At 40.9% G+C, this 14,767-nt stretch overlaps 1 protein-coding gene across 13 annotated transcripts in view; it reads right to left on the bottom strand.

Moving 5' to 3' along the window:
• Positions 1-11,338: 11,338 nt before the first annotated feature.
• LOC139763198 (regulator of G-protein signaling loco-like) overlaps positions 11,339-14,767 on the bottom strand; it is a 188,133-nt gene continuing 184,704 nt past the window's right edge. For 12 of the 13 annotated variants that reach the window (XM_071688947.1, XM_071688937.1, XM_071688938.1 and 9 more), the window contains one exon: positions 11,339-12,794. Coding sequence is in view for 9 of the 13 variants with exons in the window: in XM_071688937.1 (XP_071545038.1) it covers positions 12,216-12,794 (579 nt within the window). In the remaining 4 variants the exon portion in view is untranslated. The remainder of the gene's footprint in view (positions 12,795-14,767) is intronic. The other variant, XM_071688948.1, reaches the window with a different exon arrangement.

Raw genomic sequence — 14,767 nt, 5'->3', positions numbered from 1 at the left:
ACTATAGAGAAAATTACCCATTGGAAACTCACCTGACCAAATATACTATACTTATATACCCTTTATGTTTACCGGCAGCATTTCACACACCCTACAGTCTTACTGTGAAGTAACCTTGAGAACGGAATATACTGATAACAATCTATTGGTCCGTGTGATGACCTGAAGTCAGGCCCAGAGAGGGATCATTAACACCCCAACAGCCTCCAAATCTGGACACCATACTTTTCTTTACGTGCTGTTTCACTGTTAGGAAGGATAAATGTTTTTACTACGTCACCATCATTACAGTTCAGTTCACGAGCATAACCTGGCCTCCCTTCCCGATTTACACAAGCGACGTCAAAGTCCCGGAAAAGTGAAGCCTGGCCTCACACAGTTAGGGCCAGGTGTGACCTGACCCCCGACCTCTCTGCCAACCTGAATGACCTACAATCACAAGGGATGCGGACCGCACAACCTGACTAGCCTGCCCTCAGGACGTGATCTGTCGGACCAGGTTCAACCCTCTCCCACCTACCAGGAAACCCTCCTTCACACTGGACCCTTCTCTCATACATCAAAGAGACACATTAACTAACGTACATTTCGTCAAGATTATAACCTCACGTAAAACATAACCAAAGATGTACCCATCCCACCCACGACACATGCGGTGACAACGTTTCCAGCAGTGCCATCACTGTAAATATCTCCAACACAGGTACATCCCAACAGTGCCATCACGGTATACATCCTCCCTACACTTCCAATACCTCCTTCCAGCCTACTTCTCAACATAATCTGTCAGTTGACCTCGTCAACCTCAATCATGAAACTTAATTTACCTCCTCTCCCCACTTCTAACCTTGCCCTCACATGTTATTTTTCCTTTTCACCTCACCTGTCATCCTGCTTTTTCACCCTAGCATTTTAATCAACTTTCTCAATGAAGTCGCACCCAAGCTTGTTAGTTTTCCTTCTTATCCCACTTTGTAAGTCTACAATCACCCTACCTCAACACTTTACCTCGTCATCCTGCTTAAGTTAATCCTTCCATCCCTTTTAACATGTTCTACCTTGACACCTTTACTTCTAGAAGTATGCTACCTTTTCACCTTCTTTCCCTAACTCTTTATCCACAAGACTCCCAGCTCCTATACCACCACTCTCTTATTTCTCTACTAAAGTTTCCCCTCCCTCCCGCAGCTCCCTCTACTATTACACAAATATAAGAACACACACACACACACACCATGACGGTAGCCATGGCGCACATCGTGCCGCGAATACAGAAGGGATAAATGCATCTCCGTGAGCGTCTGGCGAGGAACTTTCCAAGGCAATGGACGTCTTGTGTGTGTGTGTGTGGGGGGGGGGGGGGGGGGGTCCTTCGTCGGACTCAGGTGCAACACGGGAACGAAAGTAATGGTGACCATAATTGATGGAGAGAGAGAGAGAGAGAGAGAGAGAGAGAGAGAGAGAGAGAGAGAGAGAGAGAGAGAGAGAGAGAGAGAGAGAGAGGAGTCTGTTTCACTCCAGCTGTTCCGCCTCTCGCTAATATAAATTCGCGGAGAGCTGAGCAGGACGAGTGTGTGTGGGCAGGCCAGCACATCATGTGAATGTAAGGCTCAAGGGGTGAGGCAGGGGTCTGTGGAACGGTGGGAAAGGGGTGGGGGTGGAAGATGGAGTGGTCGGGAGAGAACACCTGGGGAGAATGGAAAGTGGGATGATGGGCAAGAGTAATCTGCAGTAGGGGACAGGAGACTGGAGGGCAGAAAACAACAGCCCATGGGGAGGAGGGTCTCGTTGAGGGCGCGGGAGAAGTGGGAATTAGAAAACATTAAAGATGGAAGAGACTCGTGTGATGGTAGAGTCTCGAGAGTGAAACGGAATACAGAAGCAGAGAGAACACAGGATGAATTAACAGGGGAGAAGGAGGTCGAAAGAGGTTCTTATAAGAGGTGTGAGTGGAATAAAGAATAAGCAAGACGGAGAGGAGAATGGAAGAGAAGTAACAGTTGATGGCGGCAGGGTAGGAGATGCGTCCTCTCTCTGGTCTGATCGACCCCCAAGACGGGTTCTCACGGTGACTTGTGTTAACTGTAGGCCCGAGTGACCCCTCTCGTGCTCACAGACTACCGTCACCTTGTACGACCTACATGTTCAGCCTCCAGAATAAAAGGGGTAATCATTTAATCACACCGTGGTTTATAAGTTGACGGGGTTACTTACACTTGGTGATATACGAGTTGATACCGTGTTAATCATATCTGAACATTCAGGAACAATAAGATAAAAGAGTGGTCTTTAAACAGATCCGAAATACACCACAAACCAGACATCGGTACTTTTAATCCCGAGTCCTCGGAGGAATTTCAGGGAAAAAGAACTTGACAATAAACCAATGTCAGTGGAGTACACAATGCTTCGTGATTACGTTCAGCCAATCAGAATCACGGATGCTCCAGTTGGGATTGGAGTAGAGGGGAGGGGGACGTACTGGGACAAATATGTGCGAAGTAAGACAAGTGAAAATCTAGGGGGGGGGGGACCTACTGGGACAAATATGTGGAAGGTAAGACAAGTGATAATCTAGGAGAATGAGGAAGGTACAGGAGGGACATGCACACATATGTACATATACACAAACACAGGGAGGGGCAGACAAAGCTGAATAGAGACAAGCAGGCAGATATGGAGGCATCTATTCCACTTAAGCAAAGAAGCGATCCGACCTTATATCGAGTACTGCCCTCACATCTGGGGAGATTACAGCTGTGCACACTTGCCTGAATATGGAGTTTAAGGCAATCAGACATAATTCTCACAATCTGACCTCGAAACATGAACCACTTGCGCCCTTACACCGTAGTCCTGATTCGCTTTTTTCTTCTCCATATGACAATAATTTCTGCTTCTGTCCCCATCAATGGATAGACCACCTAACAGTCGGCAAGTGACTTGTTACATGATTAATGAGACCGTTGGCAACAGCAAGGTGGGCTGTTGTCATGTGTATTTCTTTCCTCACACCTCGAAGTACCCCTTCAAGTCTCTCCTAACAACTAAGACCTGTCTCTTTTTCGACGGCAGATTTTCTACATCCTTCAAAACTCTCAATTACTCCTACCCTTTAATTTTGCCTTCCCTTGAACATTAAATGCAGACTTTAATCTGTGACTGGAGCTTTCACCATCAGAAAACAAAAGTATTACAGTGGCTGTCATTGGCTAGAGGAACTCGCTGCTGACAAGAGTATAACATGAGCATCGTTGGCCTCACGTGATAACCCTCCTGTCTCTGTGTGTATATCAGTCTGTCTATCGTCTGTGTGGAAAGTACGTTCCTAATACTGAGATAAGGCCAATGGTCTTTCTCGTACACACACTTTCTTTCCAGCCCTTTTCCCTTCTGTGCAAACGTATATTTCCGTATAACAGCCCGAATTCAGTGCTCATTAACTAGCATCCCAAACTCCATAGAAACAAAACATGCATCGGTTTTCCTACAGATTAGTTTTATCTCCGTTAACTACTGGGTGTACCTAAAGAAAAAAAGAAAGTGAAGAAAACTTTTACATGTACATTCACTATAATTGCTAGAAGCTACGTAACATGGCAATTCTTACTAATCAAATACATAATCTTATCTTAACGGGACAACACGTTTATATAACTAATAGATTTTATCTTATCATAACGAAAATTTTACTATGTAGAAGACATGTCTAATATAGATGCATGAGGGTAAATATGTAAAATAATGATCTACATAAGTTTCCAGGCTCCAATGCACCGTAAGTAAGGGTTTACTCTAACCGCTGTTCTCAGCCAAATATCTGAGACTACAGAGGTATGGCAAGACCATCAGGAGGTCAGGGAGATGCTGTGGAACCTGCGGCTTCCTCAAAGCTTCAACCAGAGGTAGAGCAAGAAGAACTGTTGGTCACCAGTTATATATGGTCCTGGGTTAGGCATCATATTAGAGTATTTTGGTCGTGCTCGAGGGGTCAACAGCATTACCACGTTGGACGAAAACTGGCCAAATCCTCCTACAGACATGGTTGAAGATACGATGCCATGAAAAGGCACATACAAGCTAGGCTACCAACAGACTGCCTTTGCCATCAGCCCATGACAAACCAACAAGACTTACGTCACTTCATTGCTACAGTGAACATGTAGTAATCAAAAATATTACCTTCGAGGCCTAAGTTTCAATCTATGACACTGGACATTGGTTGGGGTTCAGCAGGGTGGCTTGAGAAACTGTAAACACCAAGTCCATCCTAAGAAAATGGAGTTCAAATCAAAACATAAGTGAATAGATAATTTGACACACTAATCAAAATAAGCATTGGAGACAAGGGGTGCCAATTCTTTTCAGTCTTCTGTGTTAGATATATTGCACCTCAGATACTTAGCAAATTTTATAACGAATTTCTAAAGTGCCAAAATTATAGTTTATGCACATAACAAAGACGACGGCCATAGCCAAGCCTCGATCGACTCTCAATATGGAACTCCCTAGTTTTTCGTGATTTCCAACCGCTAAATCTAAAATGTATGACTGATCATCAGATATCGACTACCTCATAATCCTGATTTTTTTTTTTAATAATATCCCATATTTTGTACCAACCCTTTGTACAACAGCTGAAATAACAGTTTGTAATACATTCAAGAATGAGGATGAATAGACCACATGCTGCATATAAAGCTGTCAGACTTGAAGTCTACAGATAAGCATTACAACTTTTCTTGTATAATGACAATAGGTAACTTTCAACAGTATTTCAGAGAAGATATGACCCTGCGGTGTTATGCAAAATTCTTCAACATGGAACTTTTTCATTTTGTAGCATTGACATAACACAATTCTAGCATGTGCATTAGACCTGGAACCAATCACTGGTATCGCATGGCCATGATGAAACCACCTTGGATCAGAGTGGTCTTCTGTAAAGACACTAACAAGTTTGGTAGTTCGTATATGTTCCTCCAATAGAAACCGGTCAGTTGCACTCTGGAATGATATATTTCAGTATAAGTTGTCATCCAGTCTTAATATTTATACCTTGCTTCAGCATCTTTATCAAAACTTCAGCTTCTGAGAAAGTTTGGTTTAAATTATGTTCTTTTTAAGCTCTGGAAAATGACACTGGATGTGTTTTCATTTTCAAAGTGAGCGATAACATGAAGGTGGAGGTCATTTCATGTGGAGCCAGATTACATCTTAGAGTTCCTCATATCTGCCTTGTAATATATAAATATACATATATTTATTTACGACATATATAGTCATACATCGATTTCATCTATCCATGATCCCAGTTATGGATCAGTTCAGTAAACCACATGACGGTTGTGAACCAACAAAGCCAAAATATTAAATTTCCCTGGGAAAATAGCCCTTGTTTCATTCACAGCTGGAGGTACTTCGCATCAAAAATTAAGTGCATTTGCATCCCAATTCATGTCAAGCCATGGCTGCTGCAGCACTAATGACTTTTCACAGATAGATATTGTGTGTGTGCTGGCATTTGGAAAATACACTTAAGAAAGTTAGGGAGTTAGGAGTGAAACAGTCAGTTCTTGTGGCCATTTTTGCAAAATGTGTCAAGTGAAAGAAAGACCTCTATATACCTTTGGTGACCCAACACATCTGGTGTCTACCATGACATCAACTGTGTACATTCATTCTGGCATCAGGGAATGTCTCAAAAGTACTTTGGTTACCCAGAGTTCTTCATAAACAATTATTACGTTGGAACTGGTTGGTTCCAACACTTCCTTAAATGATCTAAAGGTCTTGAGTAGTTTCTGCATTTCCATATACACAGACCATGCTGCATGTTGTTTCCAAGGTTCAGCTTTTTCTTTATCTCCATATAATACATACAAAATTAACTAACAAAACAATCTGAAAACCTCGCATAGTTCCAGGTATCAAATGTGCATGCGAGTATAATTTGGTACTTTCTTGCATGATTGTAATACTGAAGAGTTACCAACCTCACCAGAAATGTTAGTGTAGAGTGTAGTAGACCCACAAAGGGCACCATCTGGGGGAAGTTCCTTTCACAAAGATTAAGCACTTATTTATCTTAAAACATCATAATTTCCATTCTAATTGATAACTTTTGCACTTGCACATGCCTCTTCTTATCATTTATCCTCTTATCATTACTAATTAGTTCTCTCAGATACATTTCGGCAACTTACATCCATTATCTATACATGTCTGTTCCACCACAGTAATCCAATACAAAAATTCTCCTACTAAACCACTGTTTCCCAATTCTTTTTCCTAATCTTACTAATTTTCTACCTATAAACCTAATGCTCAAGAAATTCTAAGTATTCAAACTAACAAATATTCTATTACAAACACAGGCAGTGCAATCAAACAGTAGCTTACCGAAATCCTGGAGAGAAATATCTTCTAATAATTCTTGGGGTTCTCGATGCTCTGGAATTACCATATATTTTAGCTATTTCTGAAATATGTTCAAATCTAATCTACTTCTTATGAAATACCGGGTAAGCCAAAAGTCACTGTGCACCTACCATACATGAAGGGTATATTCAGTCTTTGTACATTAACACAAATACAGTTCCCATACTTGAAGTATATTGGTCAGCAATACATCTGTTCTACCAATAAATGCTTCTCATCCCTCAATATTCGGGCCAAGATACCACCCAGCCCTCTTTACTCTATCCTTCCATCTCCAACTACTACTCCTGCCTTAGAAACATTGTACCTCAGTCAATCTCTCTTCCCTCATGCTCTTCATCCATACTCCTGAACCACTTAAGCACATTTCTCACAATATCAACTCGCCTAATGCTACATATTGTCCTTAGGCATTCCATTTCCAGTGCATGCAGCTTCTTTTTCTTTGTATTTGAGGCCCAAGACTTGCATCCATACAAAAAATACACTGACCTTACCCTTCACATAATTGCTGAACATGCTCAAGACTCTAAATGGTAATGGTGGAGTGATGGGTAATAATGGAATGCAAATGAGTTTCTTGTGTACATACGGAGAGTGTTGTCTTAAATGGCTGTATGTCTGGTAGCGTGGTTTAAGACTGAGTTGGAAGAGTAGTTATTCAGTCCTTGTTGAGTCATTCTCATGTGTATATTTTGAGCATGTTGTATTTGTTGGGAGAGGAGAGATCTGTGAATATTAGTAGGTGAATTTTGCATATATGTACACAGACCATTCCTACTTCAAGATGCTGCTGCAAAATCCTTTAAATGCAGAAACATTACTCTAAAAAAGTATCAAAATGTGTTCACCACAAATTTTCTGGATCAAGATATGGCAGACAAAGCTTGCAGGAAAAAAAAAACAAAAAAACTACAGGATTATTTACACTACTACTGACGTGAATGTATTCAATGTTATGCAGTGTTTATACATCATAAACACTACAAAAGGGCAGAAATACAGATATCCCATACTGTAACTGTTATGAATACTTTGCTTTATGTATATAGACACAAAAATATTTTTTTTTTTTTTTTTTTTTTTTTTTTTTTTTTTTTTTTTTTTTTTTTTTTTTATACTTTGTCGCTGTCTCCCGCGTATTGCGAGGTAGCGCAAGGAAACAGACGAAAGAAATGGCCCAACCCCCCCCATACACATGTACATACACACGTCCACACACACAAATATACATACCTACACAGCTTTCCATGGTTTACCCCGGACGCTTCACATGCCTTGATTCAATCCACTGACAGCACGTCAACCCCTGTATACCACATCGCTCCAATTCACTCTATTCCTTGCCCTCCTTTCACCCTCCTGCATGTTCAGGCCCCGATCACACAAAATCTTTTTCACTCCATCTTTCCACCTCCAATTTGGTCTCCCTCTTCTCCTCGTTCCCTCCACCTCCGACACATATATCCTCTTGGTCAATCTTTCCTCACTCATTCTCTCCATGTGCCCAAACCATTTTAAAACACTCTCTTCTGCTCTCTCAACCACGCTCTTTTTATTTCCACACCTCTCTCTTACCCTTACGTTACTTACTCGATCAAACCACCTCACACCACACATTGTCCTCAAACATCTCATTTCCAGCACATCCATCCTCCTGCGCACAACTCTATCCATAGCCCACGCCTCGCAACCATACAACATTGTTGGAACTACTATTCCTTCAAACATACCCATTTTTGCTTTCCGGGATAATGTTCTCGACTTCCACACATTTTTCAAGGCTCCCAAAATTTTCGCCCCCTCCCCCACCCTATGATCGACTTCCGCTTCCATGGTTCCATCCGCTGACAGATCCACTCCCAGATATCTAAAACACTTCACTTCCTCCAGTTTTTCACCATTCAAACTCACCTCCCAATTGACTTGACCCTCAGCCCTACTGTACCTAATAACCTTGCTCTTATTCACATTTACTCTTAACTTTCTTCTTCCACACACTTTACCAAACTCCGTCACCAGCTTCTGCAGTTTCTCACATGAATCCGCCACCAGCGCTGTATCATCAGCGAACAACAACTGACTCACTTCCCAAGCTCTCTCATCCCCAACAGACTTCATACTTGCCCCTCTTTCCAAGACTCTTGCATTTACCTCCCTAACAACCCCATCCATAAACAAATTAAACAACCATGGAGACATCACACACCCCTGCCGCAAACCTACATTCACTGAGAACCAATCACTTTCCTCTCTTCCTACACGTACACATGCCTTACATCCTCGATAAAAACTTTTCACTGCTTCTAACAACTTGCCTCCCACACCAAATATTCTTAATACCTTCCACAGAGCATCTCTATCAACTCTATCATATGCCTTCTCCAGATCCATAAATGCTACATACAAATCCATTTGCTTTTCTAAGTATTTCTCACATACATTCTTCAAAGCAAACACCTGATCCACACATCCTCTACCACTTCTGAAACCACACTGCTCTTCCCCAATCTGATGCTCTGTACATGCCTTCACCCTCTCAATCAATACCCTCCCATATAATTTACCAGGAATACTCAACAAACTTATACCTCTGTAATTTGAGCACTCACTCTTATCCCCTTTGCCTTTGTACAATGGCACTATGCACGCATTCCGCCAATCCTCAGGCACCTCACCATGAGTCATACATACATTAAATAACCTTACCAACCAGTCAACAATACAGTCACCCCCTTTTTTAATAAATTCCACTGCAATACCATCCAAACCTGCTGCCTTGCCGGCTTTCATCTTCCGCAAAGCTTTTACTACCTCTTCTCTGTTTACCAAATCATTTTCCCTAACCCTCTCACTTTGCACACCACCTCGACCCAAACACCCTATATCTGCCACTCTGTCATCAGACACATTCAACAAACCTTCAAAATACTCATTCCATCTCCTTCTCACATCACCACTACTTGTTATCACCTCCCCATTTATGCCCTTCACTGAAGTTCCCATTTGCTCCCTTGTCTTACGCACCCTATTTACCTCCTTCCAGAACATCTTTTTATTCTCCCTAAAATTTACTGATAGTCTCTCACCCCAACTCTCATTTGCCCTTTTTTTCACCTCTTGCACCTTTCTCTTGACCTCCTGTCTCTTTCTTTTATACTTCTCCCACTCAATTGCATTTTTTCCCTGCAAAAATCGTCCAAATGCCTCTCTCTTCTCTTTCACTAATACTCTTACTTCTTCATCCCACCACTCACTACCCTTTCTAAACAGCCCACCTCCCACTCTTCTCATGCCACAAGCATCTTTTGCGCAATCCATCACTGATTCCCTAAATACATCCCATTCCTCCCCCACTCCCCTTACTTCCATTGTTCTCACCTTTTTCCATTCTGTACACAGTCTCTCCTGATACTTCTTCACACAGGTCTCCTTCCCAAGCTCACTTACTCTCACCACCTTCTTCACCCCAACATTAACTCTTCTTTTCTGAAAACCCATACTAATCTTCACCTTAGCCTCCACAAGATAATGATCAGACATCCCTCCAGTTGCACCTCTCAGCACATTGACATCCAAAAGTCTCTCTTTCGCACGCCTGTCAATTAACACGTAATCCAATAATGCTCTCTGGCCATCTCTCCTACTTACATAAGTATACTTATGTATATCTCGCTTTTTAAACCAGGTATTCCCAATCATCAGTCCTTTTTCAGCACATAAATCTACAAGCTCTTCACCATTTCCATTTACAACACTGAACACCCCATGCATACCAATTATTCCCTCAACTGCCACATTACTCACCTTTGCATTCAAATCACCCATCACTATAACCCGGTCTCGTGCATCAAAACCGCTAACACACTCATTCAGCTGCTCCCAAAACACTTGCCTCTCATGATCTTTCTTCTCATGCCCAGGTGCATATGCACCAATAATCACCCACCTCTCTCCATCAACTTTCAATTTTACCCATATTAATCGAGAATTTACTTTCTTACATTCTATCACATACTCCCACAACTCCTGTTTCAGGAGTATTGCTACTCCTTCCCTTGCTCTTGTCCTCTCACTAACCCCTGACTTCACTCCCCAGACATTTCCAAACCACTCTTCCCCTTTACCCTTGAGCTTCGTTTCAATCAGAGCCAAAACATCCAGGTTCCTTTCCTCAAACATACTACCTATCTCTCCTTTTTTCACATCTTGGTTACATCCACACACATTTAGGCACCCCACTCTGAGCCTTTGAGGAGGATGAGCACTCCCCGCGTGACTCCTTCTTCTGTTTCCCATTTCAGAAAGTTAATACAAGGAGGGGAGGATTTCCGGCCCCCCGCTCCCGTCCCCTCTAGTCGCTTTCTACGACACGCGAGGAATACGTGGGAAGTATTCTTTCACCCCTATCCCCAGGGATAATATACATATGTATATACACACACACACACACACACACACACACACACACACGCGCGCACACACACACACACACACACATACATATATATACATATGAAAAATGTAAGACACAATTTAGAAAACAAACTTTTAGCTTGAAATGAATGAAAAAATGAACGTCACATAATGGTTCAACCTCTGGCTATGGAAAAGGAAATGTACAATTTATTCACACAAACGTCAATAGCAGTTCTCATCAATTTCACCACTGAATCAATAAGCTTCAATGTCTAAGCTACATTTTTCTCCAACTTCACTATTTTCTTGTCAAAACACCATGCATGAAAACTATCACTCCAGTAACACAACTATAAACATTTACTTCCCCTTTAAAAAGTTCTGGGGAAGTCTGTCTCGATACACTGCGGCGAAAATACAAAAATATTAAACACAAAATACAAAAATATTAAACACAAAAAATGAAGGATAAAAACTATTACATCAAAACTTTTTATTTTCATATTATTGCCATTGTTGTGCATAGAAAAAAATCAGAATATCTAGTATATAAATTCACAGATATAGGAACATGGGATTATGTACATAATGAGATACAGCATTTAGAAGATGACATGAAAAACATGCTCACAGTATCCAATATATACAGGAAAAGCATAATATATAAAATATCTACAATTTGTGTAAATCTATACACATCGAAATACTGCTTGTATCACAACGCTTCTAGCAGGTTTGCTAGGATGTCTAAGTAAAAGATATTTACTACAAATTTTACAACATATATATAAATATGTATATGAATATATATAAATATATATAAACTACCTGGAATGGCACACTTCTTTTCAACAATAATTTGTTTTGTACTGTATGAAAACACTTCCAAGGTTTGTAAAACTCCTCTTCTCGTCTTCCACAGATTCAACCTAGTCTGTCAATTATCTGCGTTCAAGTATAACTTGTAAGCTGATACTGTAAAGTATCCTGTCATGCCATGCCAAATTATTTGATTTGATGCAGCTTTTATTTAAAATGTACAAATATAAATGGCTTTTACATGATCGTCATTGTGGAAATAATTAAAATTTATATTACAATTACAAACTATCGAATCATACTGTCAATAATGACCCCCAAGTGTTCTACCCTGTGTGTTCTGAGTTTTTATCTGGTATATGACTTTTTTGTGTTTAAATTTTTTTGGGTCTGTGTGTTTTGAGTTTATATGTCTTATGTGATTGTTTGTGTGTGTAAATAAGTGTGTGAGAATGCTTGTTTGTATGTGAGTATGTGAAAGACAGACTGAATATATAATTAATGTACATATAAAACATTAACCACCAATCTTTTCACTAAACAAAACTAATGTTGAATTTGTCATGGTTTTGTCTGGTGATATGAATGGGTGGGTCAGATGAGTGCAATGCATCATCATCACTGGTAGAGGTAAAAGTAGGTGGGTTTAAGAGATGCAACTGGCGAGATGGTGGGCGTGGCGGGGGACCCCTGATACCCCCAAGTTTGGGTTTTGGGGGCAGAGGTGGTGGGGAAAGTGGGAGTGCTGTCAGGGCCATTCTTGACACAGCTGATACTGAGGAGTTTTCCATTGATATTGGAGGTGGAGGTGAAAAGTCTGGAGGGTCCACATGTAGGGATGTAGAAGATGTGTCAGGTAAGGGCACCTGACAGAGAGATTCGTCACCTCGAAGAGTATCCTCAAAATCATCAAGATCTAAGTCAGGTGCCAAGAGAGTGGCATTGGCAGAGTGAGAACCTGTGCTTGAGGGTATTCCTCCCCAGACTTCAGGATGGGCCATACTGAAATAGTCCTCAGCTTCCTGGTGAGTAGGGATCACCACACCATCAGAGAAGGAACATTCCAAGTGGGCCAACAACTGATCAGCCAAGTGGGCATGTTGGTTTTCTTTATCCTGCAAAAATCAAGATAAACTAATAAATAAGAAGTATGATAATGATTTTGATGGCATGATACATAATTTCTTTGCCTAAGTTTAGAATTATGAAATGAAAAATAAACAAACTAAATGCGAGAGGATTATAAATATACTTATATTCTATATTTAATTTCACAAAAATAACATCAGAGATCAATACCCAAACACTAGCCTAAAATGAAGAGGCATACTGTTTTTCTGACATTTCACTTCAACATGTATATTAAAATGATTACTTTAACATCTTAACATCAATGTCATGAAGTGCAACAGGTTGTGAATAAGGTGCATTTGGAACAAATTCACCAATCCACTTAATACTACTAACACTGTTCTCATTCACAAGGGTGGATCAAGTGCATACTGGCATGCACATTTTATGGAAAATAATTTTGCAGTCAGATGTGCATGGGTAGGAAGAGACAAGGGTGAGTGACTCAAAGTAAAAGTGTGTCTATAGTAGGGGTGTTTTATGTCAACATGGCTGTTCGACCAGTTTATGGATGGAGTGGTGAGTGAGGTGAATGCAGGGGTCTTGGATTGGAAGATGTGTGCAGTCTGTTGGGGTAGGAGCACTAGGAGGCGAGTCAGTTGTTTGCTGACAATATGGCATTGGTGGAAGATCTCGAGGCTGGTGTCTGAGTATGAGAGCGTGTGAAAGGAGAAACTAGAGTTTACTAGTTATGGAGACTATTGCCATGGCCACCCACCTTGGGGAAGTTCCAGTTGGAACAGGTGTCAGAGACATAGATAGATAGATAGTTGAGAATAAATGTGAATAAAAGTAAGGTTATTGAATTCAGCAATGAGAAGAAAGCAGTTACTTGGAGTGTCAGCTTGAATGGACAGAACTTGGAAGAAATGGAATGTTTTGGATATCTGGGGGAGAATATGGCAGCAAATGAAGCCACAGGTGATGAGTCAAATGTCTTAGGGGCAATGAAGAATATGTAGAAAGAAAGTTCACTGTCTTCAAAAGTAAAGATAATTATGTCTGAAAGTACAGCAGTCCCAACAGTGGGATGAGAGACATGGGCCTTCGGCAAAAGTGTAAAGGACAGGAAGAATGTGATGGGAATAAAATGTCTTGGGATGCAATGTTATGTGAGTAGGGTTCATGGAATTAGAAATGACAGAGTGAGAGAAAGAAGTGGTAATAAGAGTAAAACAAATGTCTGGTAGTAAAAGAAGTATGTATGAAAGAGCTGAAGAGGGTATGCTGAAAAGGAGGAAACCAAGAAGGAAGTGGAAGGATGAAGTGAAAGATGCTTTGAAGGCTGGAGCATAACCATGCATAATGGTGAAAAGGCATGCAAGGAAAAGAGCACATTGAAGCTAAGTTTACTGGGATGATATGCTGTCAATGGGTTGAACCAGGGTATATGAAGTGACCAAGGGAAACCACAGAGGGATCTGTGGGGCCTGATTCTGGATAGGGGCTCTGCTTTTGGTGCATTACATATGATAACTAGAGACAGGATTTGAAAAAAATGAGGCCATTTCTTTGTCTGTTCCTGGCACTACTTCGCTCATGTGGGAAAGGGCAAACATGTATGGGGGGGGGGGGGGGGGGGGGGGGGGGGGGAGTGCAGACTGGAATAAGGGCAGGAATTCCCACTTGTTATCCTTTAACACTTATAAATATTTACAGTTATAATCATCAACGAAACCCATCAACTGTACCATCACACATTACTGCTTGATAAGCTGTGACAGAAAAATCTAATAAATTGTGTGATAGTGTATATGATTGTATGATTCATTATTTGGAAAATTTCTGAACTGAGAAATTTTAAAGATTAATGAGGTACTTCACTCTGTAAAAAAATATTCTCCAACATCAACACACAGATAACAGCATGAATCAATTACTTTACTTGGTGGGGAAAACAAAACTTACTGCAGCATAAGAGCACTGGACAGAGTCAATTACCTTCCATACAAATAAA

Source organism: Panulirus ornatus, chromosome 46 (genome assembly GCF_036320965.1).
Source record: "Panulirus ornatus isolate Po-2019 chromosome 46, ASM3632096v1, whole genome shotgun sequence".
In the NCBI taxonomy this organism is placed as follows: Eukaryota; Metazoa; Arthropoda; class Malacostraca; order Decapoda; family Palinuridae; genus Panulirus; species Panulirus ornatus.
Note: the sequence above shows the minus strand (reverse complement) of the source record. Positions and strands in the feature narration are given on the sequence as shown.